Here is a 16,606-nt window from a genome sequence, read left to right as displayed (position 1 = left end):
TTTAATATCTCTCCATTTAAAGGTTTGTTCCTATTAAAACTAAGTATTTAATAATTTTAATTTAAAATTTGTAAATTTTTTAAAAATCGCTTATATTATTTTAAGTTTTTATATACATCATTCCATTTGTTTATGCATTTTTTTTTCGTTTTGTTATATTTAATTTTAACAAATATTTTAACAATAATTAAAAAAAAATATAACAAAATTTTATTGTACTTTATTCTAGTTTCATGCACTAATAGAAAATAGTAGTAAAATTTAATGGCACGGTAGAGCCTTTATTGTTCCTTTCGCTCCGGCTAATTAAAATTAAAAGTTACGGAAAGCAATGTTTACTATGTCTTCCAGAAAAATGTCTGCTAATTAAAATTCTTTTCTCCCATTTTAATTCATTTACATTTTAAATGGCGTGAGTTCCTGTTTTTGGCATGGGTAATTTTCATTTAAGTGGTAATATATAGAAGAATTTTTCATTGGTAGAATTAGGCACAGACTATAGAAAATGATAAATTTCCAACATTAAGAACACACAAAAGATTTGAGGTAAAATGCAAGGAGTCAGAAAGTTACATTTTTTAATGGTCAAGAACCACATTTTTCTTTAAAACTGAGTAGACGTTTTTCTACGTTAGTATAGCTGAAATTTATTAGAACTCATTAAAATGGTGAATCCAAAGCTTATCACAAAAAAAAATGTGGTTTCTTCATTCATACATACAGACACTTAAAATCTAGGTAAAAACTAGAATTAAAAAAAGCGTATCAATTTTAACTCAAAAGCATAAATGTTGTATTGATTTTGAAAGTCACTGAGAAAATTGAGTTTTGTTTCGATTTTCAAGTTGGCAACACTGTTTTGACAATTGACAACTGGCCAATAAAACCGCTATAAATTCCTGATTGATTATAAAGTACGAATTCTTTAGGAAACATATTGCTAATCTCAGTTTTAATTGTGTAATACTCAATACACGATTAAAGTGCCTTAGTTGACTAGGAGAAGTTAAAATATATTCTATATACAAATTATAAATTGTTTGATTTAATCGTAGCATTAGATCTAGGATTTTTGTGATATATTTATGATATTTTTAAATTAATAGGTCACCTAGATAAAGTTCAAAATAAATTTTGATGAATTTACCTATGGTATCTCTGCTAGATCAGTAATCAACAGCTTTGTAGTTGTTGAACTACAACAGCTGTAATTCTAGTCTACTTTTCAGATTCCATCACAGTCCGCTTGTGGACAAGGTGAGTGGATAAGGTGCGAGTAAAATATAATATATAAGAGTAATAAATTATCAAGTCAAGCGGCTGTTAGAGTCAGTTATATAAGCACTTAAATAAATTAGGAAGTTGAAGAACACTGAACCATCACAATCAATATTTGTATATACTTGAAAGCATTGAGCAATTATTACAGCATGTTTGAGTTTAATAACTGCTAAGGACTATTACAAAAAAATTGTACAATTTCCATCGTGTTCAGATTTGTGGAAGTTGCTTTTAAGTCATAAAAATATATATTAAACTTTTAAGAGGTAGTAGTGTACATAACGTAATGATTATTAAAAGATGTTAGGCTCCAAAGATGTTATAGCATTTATATATTTTCATTGATTTATGGGTTATAGATCAACAGGTTGCAAAACAGAAAAGACTGTCAGAAGGGTTCGAACAGTAATGACGAAACAACAACAAAAATTTTATTAATTTATTGACGTTTGGCTGACCATACAACATTTTTTCTGCAAATGCCAGGCTTAGAACTTGTGCCTGCCAAATTGGAAACTATATAATAACTAGTCGGATTCTTTCACAAGAAGTCAAGGCTGCCTAAACTTTCAATGCTCAAGTTTTGTGTCAATTTATTTGTAAACGACATTAACCAAGGTAGTTGTCATGCTTTTTAAATTCAAATGAGCTTATAAATCACAGCCTTATTGAAAGTTAGTTCTTGAGGTTCCCTATTTTTATTTCAAAGCTCTTCTTTTTGTAGAGAAATCTCTTAAGCATATTTTTACTAATTATATGTAAAGGACTTTTCTTGGGTCCAATTTTACAAAAAAGTTATGCAATGTCATTGTTGTTGGGAAATTACTATATATACGAGGGCGGTTTGATAAGTCAGTGACTTTTTGAATAAAACAAATTTTTTTCGGCAAATAAACATTTTATTTTTCTACATAATCACCTTTTAGCTCGATACATTTAGTCCAGCGTTATTCTAATTTTCTTATTCCCTCCAAATAATAGGTTTTCTCAAAGCTCTCAAAATACGCGTTTGTTTCGGTAATGACTTTTTCATTCGACTCAACGACTCAACTCAACTCATCTCTTAACGCCCAGCCATTTCTTTAGGTTTGGAAACAGAAAATAGTCGCACGGCCCTAAATCGGGAGAATATGCTGGATGTGGTAGTAGTTCGTAACCCAATTCGTGGATTTTGGCCAGTAAAAATTCACGAGGTTGTCTGCTTTGAACGGCTATCAAACTCCAACTGAACGACGTAGCTTACTCAAAATTAAAAACTTGCCTACTGGTAGATTACAGCTGACGGCAGCATTGTTGCATTTGAAATAACTGCGCGGGAAATTCAAAAAGTCACGGACTTATCAAACCGCCCTCGTAGCATCTTGTCTGGTATAAAAATCTTAACTAGACAGATGGGTCAGACGATACACAATGTCAACTGTAGCATATACGTTCTTTAGTCATATGCTCTGTGTCTCTCCAGCTTTGATATGAGACAGTGGGAAACTATGGGAGGCTATAGGAGATGTGAGTTCTTGTCTTTTCCTAATATTAAGGTATCAGGTATCCTCAATAGTTGACACTGGCATTTATTCGAAGCACGTGATGTAAAGTCACAGTTTATCGCTCCACTAAAAGCTAGCACTTCGTTTATGTTATATTCTTTCTGTTTATGGGCCGCATTAGAAAACATAAACATATATAAGCCTTTTGTTATTTTGAGCAGATAATGTTAACAGCCTATAACACTTTTAATTTAATAAATACAATTTCATTTAAATATTTAATGTGTTGTTAATGAATTCTTTAAACACTTTTAAAATGATTAAATTCGCCTCAAAATTCGAGAAAGATAATTTACAACACTAAAAACCTGATTTTCTTAAGTAAACATAAAAAGTTTATTAATAATAAGTTGGAGGTAAACTTAAAGGTTTCAACCTCACTGTAAATATTTTCCTTAATGAAAATTATAAGTGTAAAGATTTTAACATTAAACATTTTTAACATTCATATTTATACTGATATAATTAATTCATAATAAAAGCGTAGCTTTTAATTGGAATTCTATATACTGTGAATAATTTCATAATGAAATACTTTTTATATAGTATATATAAAATCCAAGATGAAGAATTCTAAGCATATTTTTTAAGGACCACAGTTGTGCAGTGAAATAGCTTTTTAATTTTAATTTATTACCGGCACCAAAGTTTCATTATAAATCTTAACTTTTTTTTGAATCATTGAAAGCATAAAAAAATTCTATTTTGAATTACAAAAAAACAAAACTGAAATGAATGAAAATATAAAATAAATTGAACCGTCCATGGGAGGGAACTGTTCAGCCAAAACCACACTTACCTTTCAAATATTGCTCATTGCGTGCAATAACTTTTTCGGCATTTTTCCGCGCCTGAAAGAACCACTCCGATGTGTTTCCCAAATAATGATATTCCGTAGCCAAGTTCTTGGCGAGTATCGCTCCCAAATTGGGTGGTGGCAATCGATAAGCGAATGGGCAAAATAATCCCGGCTGTGTGGGATGTTCATTCCAATCAAAGCAATTCCCCGCTGCAAAAATATCATCATCGAATTCCACCATCGAAAGTACCGAAGCGTGAAGCAGATTTATGTCGGATTGCACGCCGCGTCCAGTCATTTTGAAAATTCTGCAATGGAATCGGGAAGAAGAGAGTCATACTTTAATAAGCAAAAACTTACTCGTATTCTAAAGTAATTTGCATACAAATTTTTCGAACATCTTTAAAAAACAGTTGTTGGATTGTGTTAATTTTTGACTTATTATTTTTACATTTAATGGCATTCGTATTTTACTTGACTTCGGAGAAACAAAAATGATTTAAAAAGTTTTTGCCATAAATAAATTTTTTTTCTTGTATTTTTATTTTCTTGTTTATTTAAAATTAAATATTTCTTTCGAATATTTCGCTTTTCATTTCTTTCAAATATAAAAGAATGCAAAAATAAAAACAGGAATTCGCAAATAAAAACTAAAAAATATCATTGAATTGTATATAAGGAATAAAATAAGCTTAATTAAAATTTTCATTTTATCATGAAATTAATATCGGAAAGCTAATTAATTATAGATTTAAGTAATATCATAGTATTACTATCATAGGTTATCATATCATAGGTTAGGTTAGGTTACACTGGCGATCCCTAGTGGATCTGACTAGTCTGACTTAAACTTTATCAAATAATATATATCTAAATAATAATGGTAATGTTACAAGTAAGTAATATTCATCATACATGAAATCTGTTAAGAAACTGTAGATTTCGAATGGATGTAATAACTGATTCTTCTAAGCGCTTATCAACTCATCTTTAAGTTGCAGTTTTACATGCATATGAATATAAGACCACCAACACTTGACTCTATACTTCAATGAGGTACACTTAGGTAGGAAGGGAGGTTGGAGTGGTGGCCTTGTTTCCAAAAAGCCCAATTGAGCTCATATGATGGCCCATTCTGATACCACAGGAATAGCATTGGCACGTACATAGATTTAAATAGGTATACAGCCAACGTCAAAAAAGGTAACGACACTTCCATAAACGTGGAAAAGGGGATCCGAAGATTTTTAATCTTCTTCTAGGTAAAGAAGGACACTGACACATGCGAAGGAGCACGGTGTTATCCCATACAATGTTGTCCCATAAAATAATCGTAATACATTAACATTAAATATAGTACTATACATGATTGTACAAAAATGTTAAAGTCATTTAGATTATTACGGAGTGGTTTAAGGAAATTATTTACTGAGGGATTTAAATTTTTCCCTATCTTAGATAATTTAAGCAATTATAGTATTTATTATAGTACTTACTAAGAAAACATTTTAAAAATAAAAGAAGTGCAAATAAAAGAAGTGCAAATAAAAGAAGTGCAATAATTTTAATTTTACGAACCTGAATCCAAATTAACCAAAAATGCGATTTTTGTTCTTCTTTCATTTTGTATCTTTTGTTAATTTTGTTTATTTTTAATTTACTTAATACTAAAAACAATTCATTTATCTAAATAAAAGAAAATATAAAAAGGTACTAAAATAAATAACAAAAACGTTCTGAAATGAAATGAAATCTAACATAAATAAAAATAAATAAACGAAGATAAAACGAAGAGCAAAGCAACTAAGGTTTCTACAGGAACTTAGGTTTGACGGAATTGTAAAGGATATATTCCTTTATATATTTCAGGAGAAGAAATATTTTATAAAAGATGTAACAGTTGAATAAAATGCCGTTTGTTATGAATAATAGAATTAATTTAAATTAAAACATAAATATAGCATAAAACTTTAAATAGGTAAAGATTAATTAATTAATTAATAACAATTAATAATATTAAAGTTAATTGCCTTGATTTTTGTATTGTATACTCTCTAGATAAAAAGCTATGAAGAGGTTAATGAGTATGGAATAGAAAAACAGCATAAAGTTTACTGATAAGATATCACTTATATCATTTATATAAGTTGTTAACTGGCACATTTCTAACATATACAATATAGGTCTACCTCTACATATAGACTTTACACGTAACTTCAATAGCGAGGATTGTTAATATAATCATAAATGAGTTTATATGGTAGTAGAATAGAGAATATTTGATTAAAAAGATTATTGATCAACGTGGTACATAGTTTCATTTTCAGAAATTATCAATTTTTCATAAGAGCAATTGTTTATATTATTTATAGCTAAGCAAGTCCTTATATAACCGAGAAATATGTGAGTAAACTATTCAGTACAAAAAGAAATCACATATTCCCAATTATACTAGACATGGTGCGTCTATAATAAGCACCGATCAAAACTCAGAGGTTGTTTCTCAATAATTACATAAGAAATTTCACCAGTCTGCTGTCAGCTTTGTTTACAAATCGTTTCGTTAGATCTTTATTTGTGGGTACCGACCACGAATTTCTCACCCAACAAAGGAGTTTCGTAAAGTTACCACTGAAAATTATGGTTCGGCTTAATTAGTGTTCTAGCAGTTTTTTCACAAACAAAGTCAACAGTCTATTCATTACCTATGCTACTGCAGTGAATAGGAACCGTTTTATCATTTGTGATATTTTGAAACATTGTTCAACTCAATCTTACATTCTCTGATCATACATTCTCATATATTAAGTACTTATGGGGTTGACAAGAATTTTCGGCTTTCTTGACTATCAATGTATTAGCAGATATACTTCTTGTGAGATTTCTTCTTAATTTGTTTGTCATACACATACACTAAGAAGATTGGCGTCAAAATTCCAGTAGTAAAAACAGAAACTATTGATCTCATAGTCCAATCACTCTCTGTATTCAGTATCAGTGCGGGCTTTGGAACCATCAGTATCGAAGACTTAAATCCTTAAAGTTAATCATTGTTCTCAATTTGAAAATAAGAAAACATATCTTCGCCGAAGCATAATGAGCACCCACAACTTGATCCAATAGGTAAAGGCGTATCTGCCTGTGACCTCTATTTTTCATTTTGTCATACATTATTTTGAGTCTCAAAGTCTCTTTCATTGCTACCTTTCAGATTTGTAGATCATAAAGAAGTAAGTCTAGCGCTGTATCAAGACCATTACCATAGGTAGTAGTCATATCATCGGTGAAATTCAGACAAATGATTCTTTGTAGTCCAGCTAACCACGATTACTTGTGTGATGATTATACTTTTGTGTAATATCATAGTCAAGTCATATCTTATTCATTCCATTGTATTCGCAGGGCTCATGAGTCAAGTCATATAATAGATGTACCTTATTTTTAAAATTCCTTGGTGAATGCATTGCGATTAATTTAAAAATTCATGCTCTTAGACAAATACTGAATTCACCCAATTAATTAATAATTCACTTAATTTAATTAAAGGCTAATAATACTTTTCAGATTACTTATGCTGTAAAATACAATGACAATTATAACTATTTAGCATAACTGGAGATTAAGTATTGGAATTTAAGTATAATGCATATAAAAACTATATATAAAACATATGTATAAAACATTCCCAAAATAATATCTTCTATTGCTGATTTAAATAGTGTCATGCTATTAATTTCTTGTTTTTATAAAAATTAAAGACTTTATAAAATCGTTATGTTATTAAATACTTCTATTGTCAATATTGCTTTAAATTCTCATCTTACAGATATGTTAAGACACAAAATATAAAATTGAAAAATTAAATTTGCAAAAAGTTATGTTATCTTGTCTCATAAAATTATTTTGGTTCGTTTCCATTTTGGTAATAACTAGCGTCTTTCCGTCCTTACCTGTCTTTAGTTATACAAATTTAATTCAGGAAAATTGTTTGTAGTGGCTCACTTATTATGAGATTTCAGTTTAGAAGTAAAACATTGCGAACTCTGCATTGTCTTTAATCTTGCAAATGAGGGAAAATTATATTCCAAGTGGTTGCCGAGAGTTATAATGAAATTGTCATGTTAAAGGACATACTTCTGCTGTTCTAAGTAGATGAGGTACTTGGGTTTCCGTTTTCGTTGCACTCAAAAATTGCGGTACTTTGGCTTAAAATAATGACGTCATTATGATAATGAATTTAAGTGGGTACTTATATTAACACAACAAAGTAAAAATTTGATACTTTCAAATTTTTCTTAGCGGAATGCTTATTTTGAAATGTTAATAAGAAACAAATTTTTTTTCTCTTCAGAAGGAATTTTTTCAAGTTCATATTATGTAAACTATGTACTTATTTCGCTTTACACATATATAAAGAATTTTTAAAATTTTTTAATATATTAAAAATCCTTTGACATTTGATAAATGAATTTTAAAAGAATTGTTGAAATTGTTAAAAATGAAAAATGATTGTTTATAGCAAATGCCAATACTTAATACCAAAAATAGCGATACTGTCATAAAGACAGTCTATTCAGTCATACTAAATTTAAATGCCACTTAATACTATATAAAATTATATAGTAATATTACAAGTTGTTTATAAAAAAAACTCCTCTAAGTCTTATAAATATATTTATTACTAAATATAAAGCTTATTAAGTGCTTTTAAAATATTGTTAAAACCAGTGAAGATAATAAAAATAATTTATTTATTTAAGAAAGTATTTCATCTTTCTAATTGACGTCGTATTTTGGTAATGCTGTGGCCCATAATATCCTTTGAATTTGTAAACTTTACTCTTTTCCATCATTGTAGTAATCCAGACCAGAAAGCAAATAAGATGCCTCAGAAATGCTGAGAACATCATTTATTCGCAGCTATGAATAAATTCGCTACTACATGGTATATCCTTTCTACTTAACATAAATTTTTGCTTACTAATTGCGTGCCTTCAACTCCAGCCGGCTTGCATAAATGATGCATTATTTAAGGCGCTTGATTGCGCTCTTGAGCCGTGATTTATAAGCATTTTACTCTCCCTTAATTATTCCGCTTATTCATTATCTCGGCAACAAGTGAAGTGTCCATTACCGCTGACAGCACAAGGCCTCATTAATTTTTTGCCTTTCCTTTCTCATCTTTCAAAGGACGAAAATTAGCTTGTCTCTATGGTCGAAAAGAGATTAATTGTTGTCAATTGAACATTTTTTTAACACGAAAAGAAAACATTTGCTCTTAAAAAGCGTAATTGTTTTCTTAATTTATTTTTATGTTCCATAAAGAAAGATAATATTTTTGAAAAGGACATGGCTTAGTTAAAAATATAGGGAAACAGGGTATGTAATACAATAATTCGTACTAATAAATATGTTATTATTTTAGTTTGTTTTTCTTTTAAAAGATAATTAACTTAATTAATTAAAACGAATTATTAGCTTAATTTTATTTACTTAATTTAATATATGCCGTGAACATACTGTCGATATATAGAAAAAGAAAATTGAAATTAACCTGGAACAGCTCTGCCAACGGAGAGAAGTAAATGACACATCTTATATTTACTTACTGCAGATCTTCTCTCCTAGTGAAGCATAGGGCCCCATGACACATCTTTAACCCTAGTTGAAATAGTAAACACTTAACCTACAAAATAAAGGCTATAATGGGATTCTCTGTAAACAAGTGTACATAATACTAACACTACACAATTATCTTTTCGAATAAAGCGAAGATGAGACTGATCTTTTGTGTTAACAATTAAACCTAATTGTAGCAGTAGACATTTAATCCTACGAACTTAAGTCAAGATGTGACAGACGCTATTTGTTAATAAAAAAACTTAACTGAAGGCTCTTTGAATAAAGCTAAATATGTCTCTAATAATGAATTTCCTATTATTAGGCGAATAATAGTCCTTTCTGCTGAAAAATATTGGATGGTAATACAGGTGAGTTACATAAAATGTGATCAGAAGTTTTGTTCGGCTAAAATATATTTACTTCTTATGCCGACTAATATTGTTAGAATGAAAGCACAAAAGTACCACTCAAGAACCCGCAGACTAGTCTATTGATTAGGTGTGCTTTTCCATAGTTGTAAGAACGTACCTATAGTATGTTTCCACTGGCTTCGTTAGACCAGTTAAGTTAACTGGTCTACTGGTTTCAAGTAATATAAGTCAACTGGTCTAACGAAACCAGTGGAAACATACTACTACTCTACAGTTTCAAGGTTGCGCGGAATATTGCACCAGTAGTGACCTATTTGAGTTATGATTTATTTGGCAATAATTATAGTTTTAATTAATCGAAAAATATTTTTTATAACATAAATAAAAAAATATAGCAGAATGTATGTTATATTTTAAAATGTTTAAATATTAGAAACCAATATAAAATATTGCCCCATACATTTATGTGAACATAATGGATGGTAATTCATGGAGTAGTAACCGAAACACTATTAAATCTTCAACTACCTACATAGCAGGTGATGTGTAATTATGGTTTCCAATTGTATCCACAATATTTGAGTGGTTTTTTTTATACTCTTATGTTGAAGATCTTTCCATTAATTACTATTTTATGTGACAATACTCTTTTTATGTAGATACTCTGCCAATATGATCATTATACGCTTTCCTTCTCGTTTTTGTCCGATCAATGATGCCATAAACATTAAATATTTTAGTAATCCATCTTTCTGCTTTCGCTTGCGTATCCAGATATGATGGGTAGGATTCACAATATCGCTTTGGTGTGGCGTTGCTATATTGTCGTACTGTCACATTTCCGTTGCAAACGCTAGCATTGGTCTAAGAATTTCTTACTTTTTTCTTTCATGAAATGAAATGTTAACAAAATAGTGAAAATAGATCGACTAGATTAACTTAACCCAAATCACATCTTATAGATAATCTTTACAAAACATAGGATTATTTACGAGGAACTGACCCATTCAAAACGCGTATCAACATTTTGCGAACTAACTGCAACAGACGAAATGAAATTCTTTTTAAATTCCAGCCATAGAGATCTACTAACTTTGCATTGATGTCACAACGGACATTGGAATATGAAATCAATTATTTTGATGATATAACACAGCATCGGGAAAAACATATTTTGATAAGATATTTCATGACTACATATAAGCTATATATTAAAACAATTAGTTCTTGACAACACTTTATGATTTACAGAATATGACATCTAAAGCAGTTGAGAATTATAATTTTGACGAACTTAAATTCTATGCATGCAATAATTGTGTTGAGTAAAATTAGCATTAATAATCAAGCTATATTAAAAAATAATTCATAAATTATATATGATATAATATAGATTTTGGCAACATTGGTAGACTTAAAATATTCAGTTTATTTATTCAAACAGATTAACATTCATCTGTTGACTTATTTTAATGTCGTAGTATAACTCGTACAGCTCGTGGTTCATTCGGATGCATTAGTCATCGTCAACTCGTAAAGGACCAAAGATCTTATGAATAACACTTCTCTCAAAAGCTTTCAGTGCCTTATCATTTTGTGATAACGTCTATGCCTCTGCGCCATACAGAAGCAGAGGTAGGATAAGCGACATATAGAGTTAAACTTTGTTTGTCGAGAGAGAGCTTTATATCCCAATTGCTTACAGGCTGGCATCGTAGTTGTACGTTACGGCAATGCCAAGGGAAATGAAATTCTTGAGAGATTTAAAAGTATAGTTGTACTAGCTTGGCATCTGAACGATGTACATTTCTACCAGTTACCGATATATATGTATTTCATTTTGCCATCATTAACGGCTAAGCCCATTTTTGCAGATTGCTTTTCGATAGCAGCTACATCAAATAATGTTGATGTTGTCGGTATAAGCAAGGAGCAGGACACATTTCTAAAACATGTGCATGGCATGGCAGCTGAAGTAGATATCTCTATTTGCTCTTTTAGAGCAGTCTTGTCCAGTTAAGCGCATTTCCTGAATGGCTGTGAAGTTAGCCTTACATTTATTGAGTGTTTTCGCCAGTTGGATAAAAGTACCTTTTGTGGAATGATTCAGACATTCTAGGGGCATATTCGTAAATCAAAGTTTTTTGGTTCTTTACAAGAGTCGTCAATTCAAAGGCATCCTTCAGGTATTCTTACGTCCTTCACCGGCAATTGATTGTGCATGATGGCTGCCAAACCCTGTACACAACCTAAATTCCAAATCATTGTGATAAGACTCGTTGTACGTATTATTTTTTCATTATCAAGCGAGTAAAAAGGTAACTATGCAAGGGTGCCACGAGAAGACTGTACGATAAATTGGATTAAGGACAACAAGGATTGCGCTGGCATTTTTCCAGTTAAATACAATCAAACACGTTGCCTTGTGTATTCACTCTCAGAGTCTCGCGGGCATCTCCTTATTGGTCTGAGATAGGTTTCTCAACTTTTATTTGTCAAATGTAACATCAGGCTAAAATGTCTCATTTTTGTATATATGACGTCATTTGTTCTATTATTTGCTCAGTTACTTTAATAATTGTTGCATTCTTGGTGTATAGTTTTTATATTATATGGTTGGTGTGTATTACTATTTTTACTGTTTTCTCCGGTCAATGATGGATAAGTATATAGACTTGATAAATTCGATTGGTTTGTCATTGTATTATGACAATATTAAAATTGTATTTTTCATTGACTTAATTTTACGAAAACGAAATTGTTCTTGCGAAATGTTTTGATCTGATATATTTGTGTCTAACACTTTTGTGCTATATATTTGGTGTTGAGTTTAAGAAAGATAAAATTATTCCCGCTGCAATATATCATGTATCATATAATATATCATATTATAATGTATATTGAATATAAATATATCTCTTCTTATATTCACAATTCTATTATAATACTGTAATGTCATATGCATCCATCTTTTTGTCGACAACGAAAATGTTTAATACTATACATTCACAAGAATATAGTACATATCTTTGTCAATAATTAGAGTAAAGGGTCTTCTTTTTTATATTAGTTTGATTGAAATCTGATGGTAGATGGGAGACTGCTGGGAGATTTGAAATTTAAAGAGTTTATTAAAATAGTTTTTAACATATTTTCGTCTGTACACCACTTTCTCAACCTTTTATCTGGGTAATCCAAGTTTGTTCGTTAATATGATGTCGATTTGGTATCGTTTGTGCCATAGTTTACCAGGCTGGAAATATTTTAATTATTCTCATCTATTTTAATTAATCATTTGCAAAAAACTTGTCTTGTCTTATTGTAGTGTCTCTGAAATCTTAATGAATCTTCTTAAAAATATTGATGACGCATTCATATTTTACTAGTTTTCTTTGCTCAATTCCAACAAAAAAGTTATTGCAAACAAAATTAATTTTCATATATATATATGGATAAATTCATTTTCATTTATATTTACAGAGAAAATAACAAGTCCTTGGAAGACAGCAATAACATTTCATATTTGTACAACTTGATAGCTTTTTTCTTTGTTTATGGAATATTTTTCAACTTGTTTGCTTATATGTGTACATCCCATATTATCTATCAAGAATATAATGCATTTTTCTTATATTTTCTTTAATTTTCTTAAAGTTTGTTTTAAACTTTCCTTCAAAAATAAAACCAAAAACTTAGTCCTTTTTTTAAACTAGGCATACCAAAATATTCCGCCAGCTGTTGCCATTTCCATTTCACGCACTTAACAAATTCTGCCAGCGCTACTTATGCCACAAACTTTCTCTTTGGATTTTCTCTGTTATTTGTTTAAAATATGGCAAAAATTGAAAATGAAAATAAAAATAAAAATAAGGGAAAAATGAAAATGAAACTGAAACTGAAAATTGACAACAAACAAAATATGAAAAAAATAATCCACAAAAAGTAAAAATGGCAACTAAAAACATTTTTGCAATTTTAAGGACGATGCGTCCATTCGCTGAGCAAAATAATTTGGGTCTCATTCTGACGGGGCAACGTTTCAGTACACATTACGGTATATGTGGTAAAATGAGCATAAAAATGAAGAAAAACTTGAAGTTGCACTTAAAAAATATGAAAAAAGATAAAAAGATACTTTCTGTCTGACTTTTTAAGTACGTGTGAAAACATTAAAAACTTCACTCCAATGCGGTTTCTACTATACACTGGCACTATGAAGACAAGCACTGGAACTTTAGTACAGAAAAAATTTTTATTCAATGTTAAAATTACGTGCAAAAAGCAAATATAAAAAGAATCCTGCCAAAAGCAAAAAAAGGAATTTATTAAAAGGATTTATATTAAATTTTTTCTTTTTGGTGCTGTGCATAAAAATGGTTATTTCTAGTGTTCATAATGAATATAATTTTGCTAGAAAACAAATAAAATATATTATTTCAAAATAAATTTTTAATGCAATTATCAAAAAAAAAAAAAACAAAAATCCTGGGAAATGTTTGCACAAAAAAGTAGAGTTTTTTCAAATGAGCTTTGGCACACTAGGCTGCCACTACGTCCTAACACAGTTTTCATACAATTAGTGAAATAATTTTAATTATCAGTAATATAATAACAGCCTAAATATTATTATTTTGAAATTATATTGAGTTACCAATTTGAAATAAATATTAAATATTTAATAAATATCAAATATCTAATAAATTAATCAAAAAAATATTCAAAATATAGGGTATGCTGCATTTTATTATATGATTTTCTCTTCACGAACACAAGGGTCCTTTCCTATTAACTGTTTCGAGTAATTTATATGTCATATTCACATTCCTCACTTGACGACTTATCAGTGTGAGATATATTTGCTATAACCTCTTGTATATAGGTACATACATAATCACTGATTTACGTGATTACCTGCCGTAAAGGCTAAACAACACATTGTTCTCCACACACGTATCAAGATAATGTGCCGTTAAGCACCTCCATTGGAGTTTCAAGGAATTATCAATGGTACCAATTGAAGTTATGTGTTTGGCATAGTTTCTTCCTAGTAAGGAGCGAGGCCTATAAATACCGGGTAGTAACGCCCGGTTGAAGAACGCAACTTCAAGCGATTGAAAGTACTAAGTATATACAATTATGGTTTTTAATTATAATCAGCGCCGTTAAGTACCTCCATTGGAGTTCCAAGGAATTATCGATGGTACTAATTAAAGTCATGTGTTTGGCATAATTTCTTCCTAGTAAGGAGCGAGGCCTGTCAATACCGGATTGTAGCATCCGGTTGAAGAACGCAACTTCAAGCGATTGAAAGTAAGTAGGTATATACAGTTATGGTTTTTAATTATAATCAGCGCGACACCATTTTTTATACAACAATAAATTCTCTTTTTTTATACAGTTAATATATCATTTCACACCATAATTTACAATACTAATATGGTATACTCCTATGCAATGATGCTGAGAATATTAGACATCATAAAGGTGTCAGAGTTGATAATATATTATGTCGAAATCTTCTTAATATTGACGATATTACATCATTTGGTTCATCACAGTAGTTTTTCAACATAATGGTATACGTTGAGAGCATCTACATTATTTAGTATAGCAAATGTTATGACTCGGCTATCTTTGTAGTTATCGAAAAGTTATTTACAAAATGAGCATAAAAATAAATAAGAGGATTACTATACATATATAAAGTGTACGTACTGATAAAAAATTTCATTATTTGAACAATCAACAAAGTCATTACACTCAATGGATCGGAAGGACTAATCTTTTGAAACTTGATGGCCTTTATTTATCAGCGTGAAGATTAGACAAGCATATGTTACCCCTTGCCAATAGGTAGTATTATGAGTTCATTGGTCATGTTCGCAGCTTTATTTCTTGATGAAATAGAAGTAAGGGTGGCGAATTAAAAGAGATCTCTTTTATTAGGTGTACCGGTATGAAGTGAGCGTAAAGATACAAATGTTCCGACAGGGAACATTTGTTGTGAACGAGCCTTTATTTTTTTTTGTTTGTTTGCTTTGACATGTGTGAAATATATTTAGTGTACATCAAGTCATTGAACAGACAACATCATATTTTTTAATCGTGTTAAATATGTCGAATTTTGTACCAGAAAGTGATGATTTGCGGAAAGCATTAATTTTTTGTTTTCATTTGAAGAGTGGTGCAGAGTCGCATCGAATGCTTGTCGAGGCATATGATGATCATGCTCTATCAGAAGCAACATGCAAAAGATGGTTTCAACGGTTCAGAAATAATGATTTTGATGTGAGAAATGAAGAACGTGGAAGACCGCCAAAAAAGTTTGAAGACGCCGAATTGCAGGTGATATTGGATGGAGATGACACTTTGGGTCAAAAGCAAATGGCAGAAATGTTAAATATTGCACAACAAACAATTTCTGACCGTTTAAAAGCTATGGGAAAGATCCAAAAGTGTGGAAAATGGGTGCCACATGAATTGAATGAAAGACAGATGGAAAACCGAAAAAACACTTGTGAAATTTTGCTTCAAAGACACGAAAGAAAATCGATTTTGCATCGGATTGTTACTGGCGATGAAAAACGGATTTATTTAAAAAATCCTAAACGGAAAAAATCATGGGTTAATCCGGGACAACCATCAACATCGACTGCAAAACCAGATCGATTCGGCACGAAGACAATGCTGTGTGTTTGGTATTTGGGACCAGAAAGGTGTGGTGTACCACGAGCTCCTAAAACCTGGTGAAACCGTCAATGCTGGTTGCTATAAACAACAAATGATAAATTTGAACCATGCATTGATCGAGAAACGACCAGAATGGGCCAGAAGACACGGCAAGGTAATTCTGCTCCATGACAATGCACCTGCACACAAAGCAAAACGGGTTCAGGATGCAATCAAAACACTTGGCTGGGAGCTACTACTCCACCCGTCGTATTCACCAGACTTGGCTCCTTCCGACTACCATTTGTTTTCATCGATGG

The 16,606-nt window shown here is 30.6% G+C and overlaps 1 protein-coding gene across 1 annotated transcript in view; it reads right to left on the bottom strand.

Moving 5' to 3' along the window:
• Positions 1-734: 734 nt before the first annotated feature.
• The window catches only part of LOC119674832, a gene marked incomplete in the record, with an annotated part of 54,350 nt that continues 38,478 nt past the window's right edge, over positions 735-16,606 (bottom strand). The window contains 2 exon segments of the mRNA XM_038085989.1: positions 735-745; positions 3,625-3,932. Of these exon segments, the coding sequence (XP_037941917.1) occupies positions 735-745; positions 3,625-3,932 (319 nt within the window).

The sequence above is a fragment of the Teleopsis dalmanni genome, chromosome 2 (genome assembly GCF_002237135.1).
Source record: "Teleopsis dalmanni isolate 2A chromosome 2, ASM223713v2, whole genome shotgun sequence".
NCBI lineage: Eukaryota > Metazoa > Arthropoda > Insecta > Diptera > Diopsidae > Teleopsis > Teleopsis dalmanni.
This window is presented reverse-complemented; position numbering and strand designations above follow the sequence as displayed.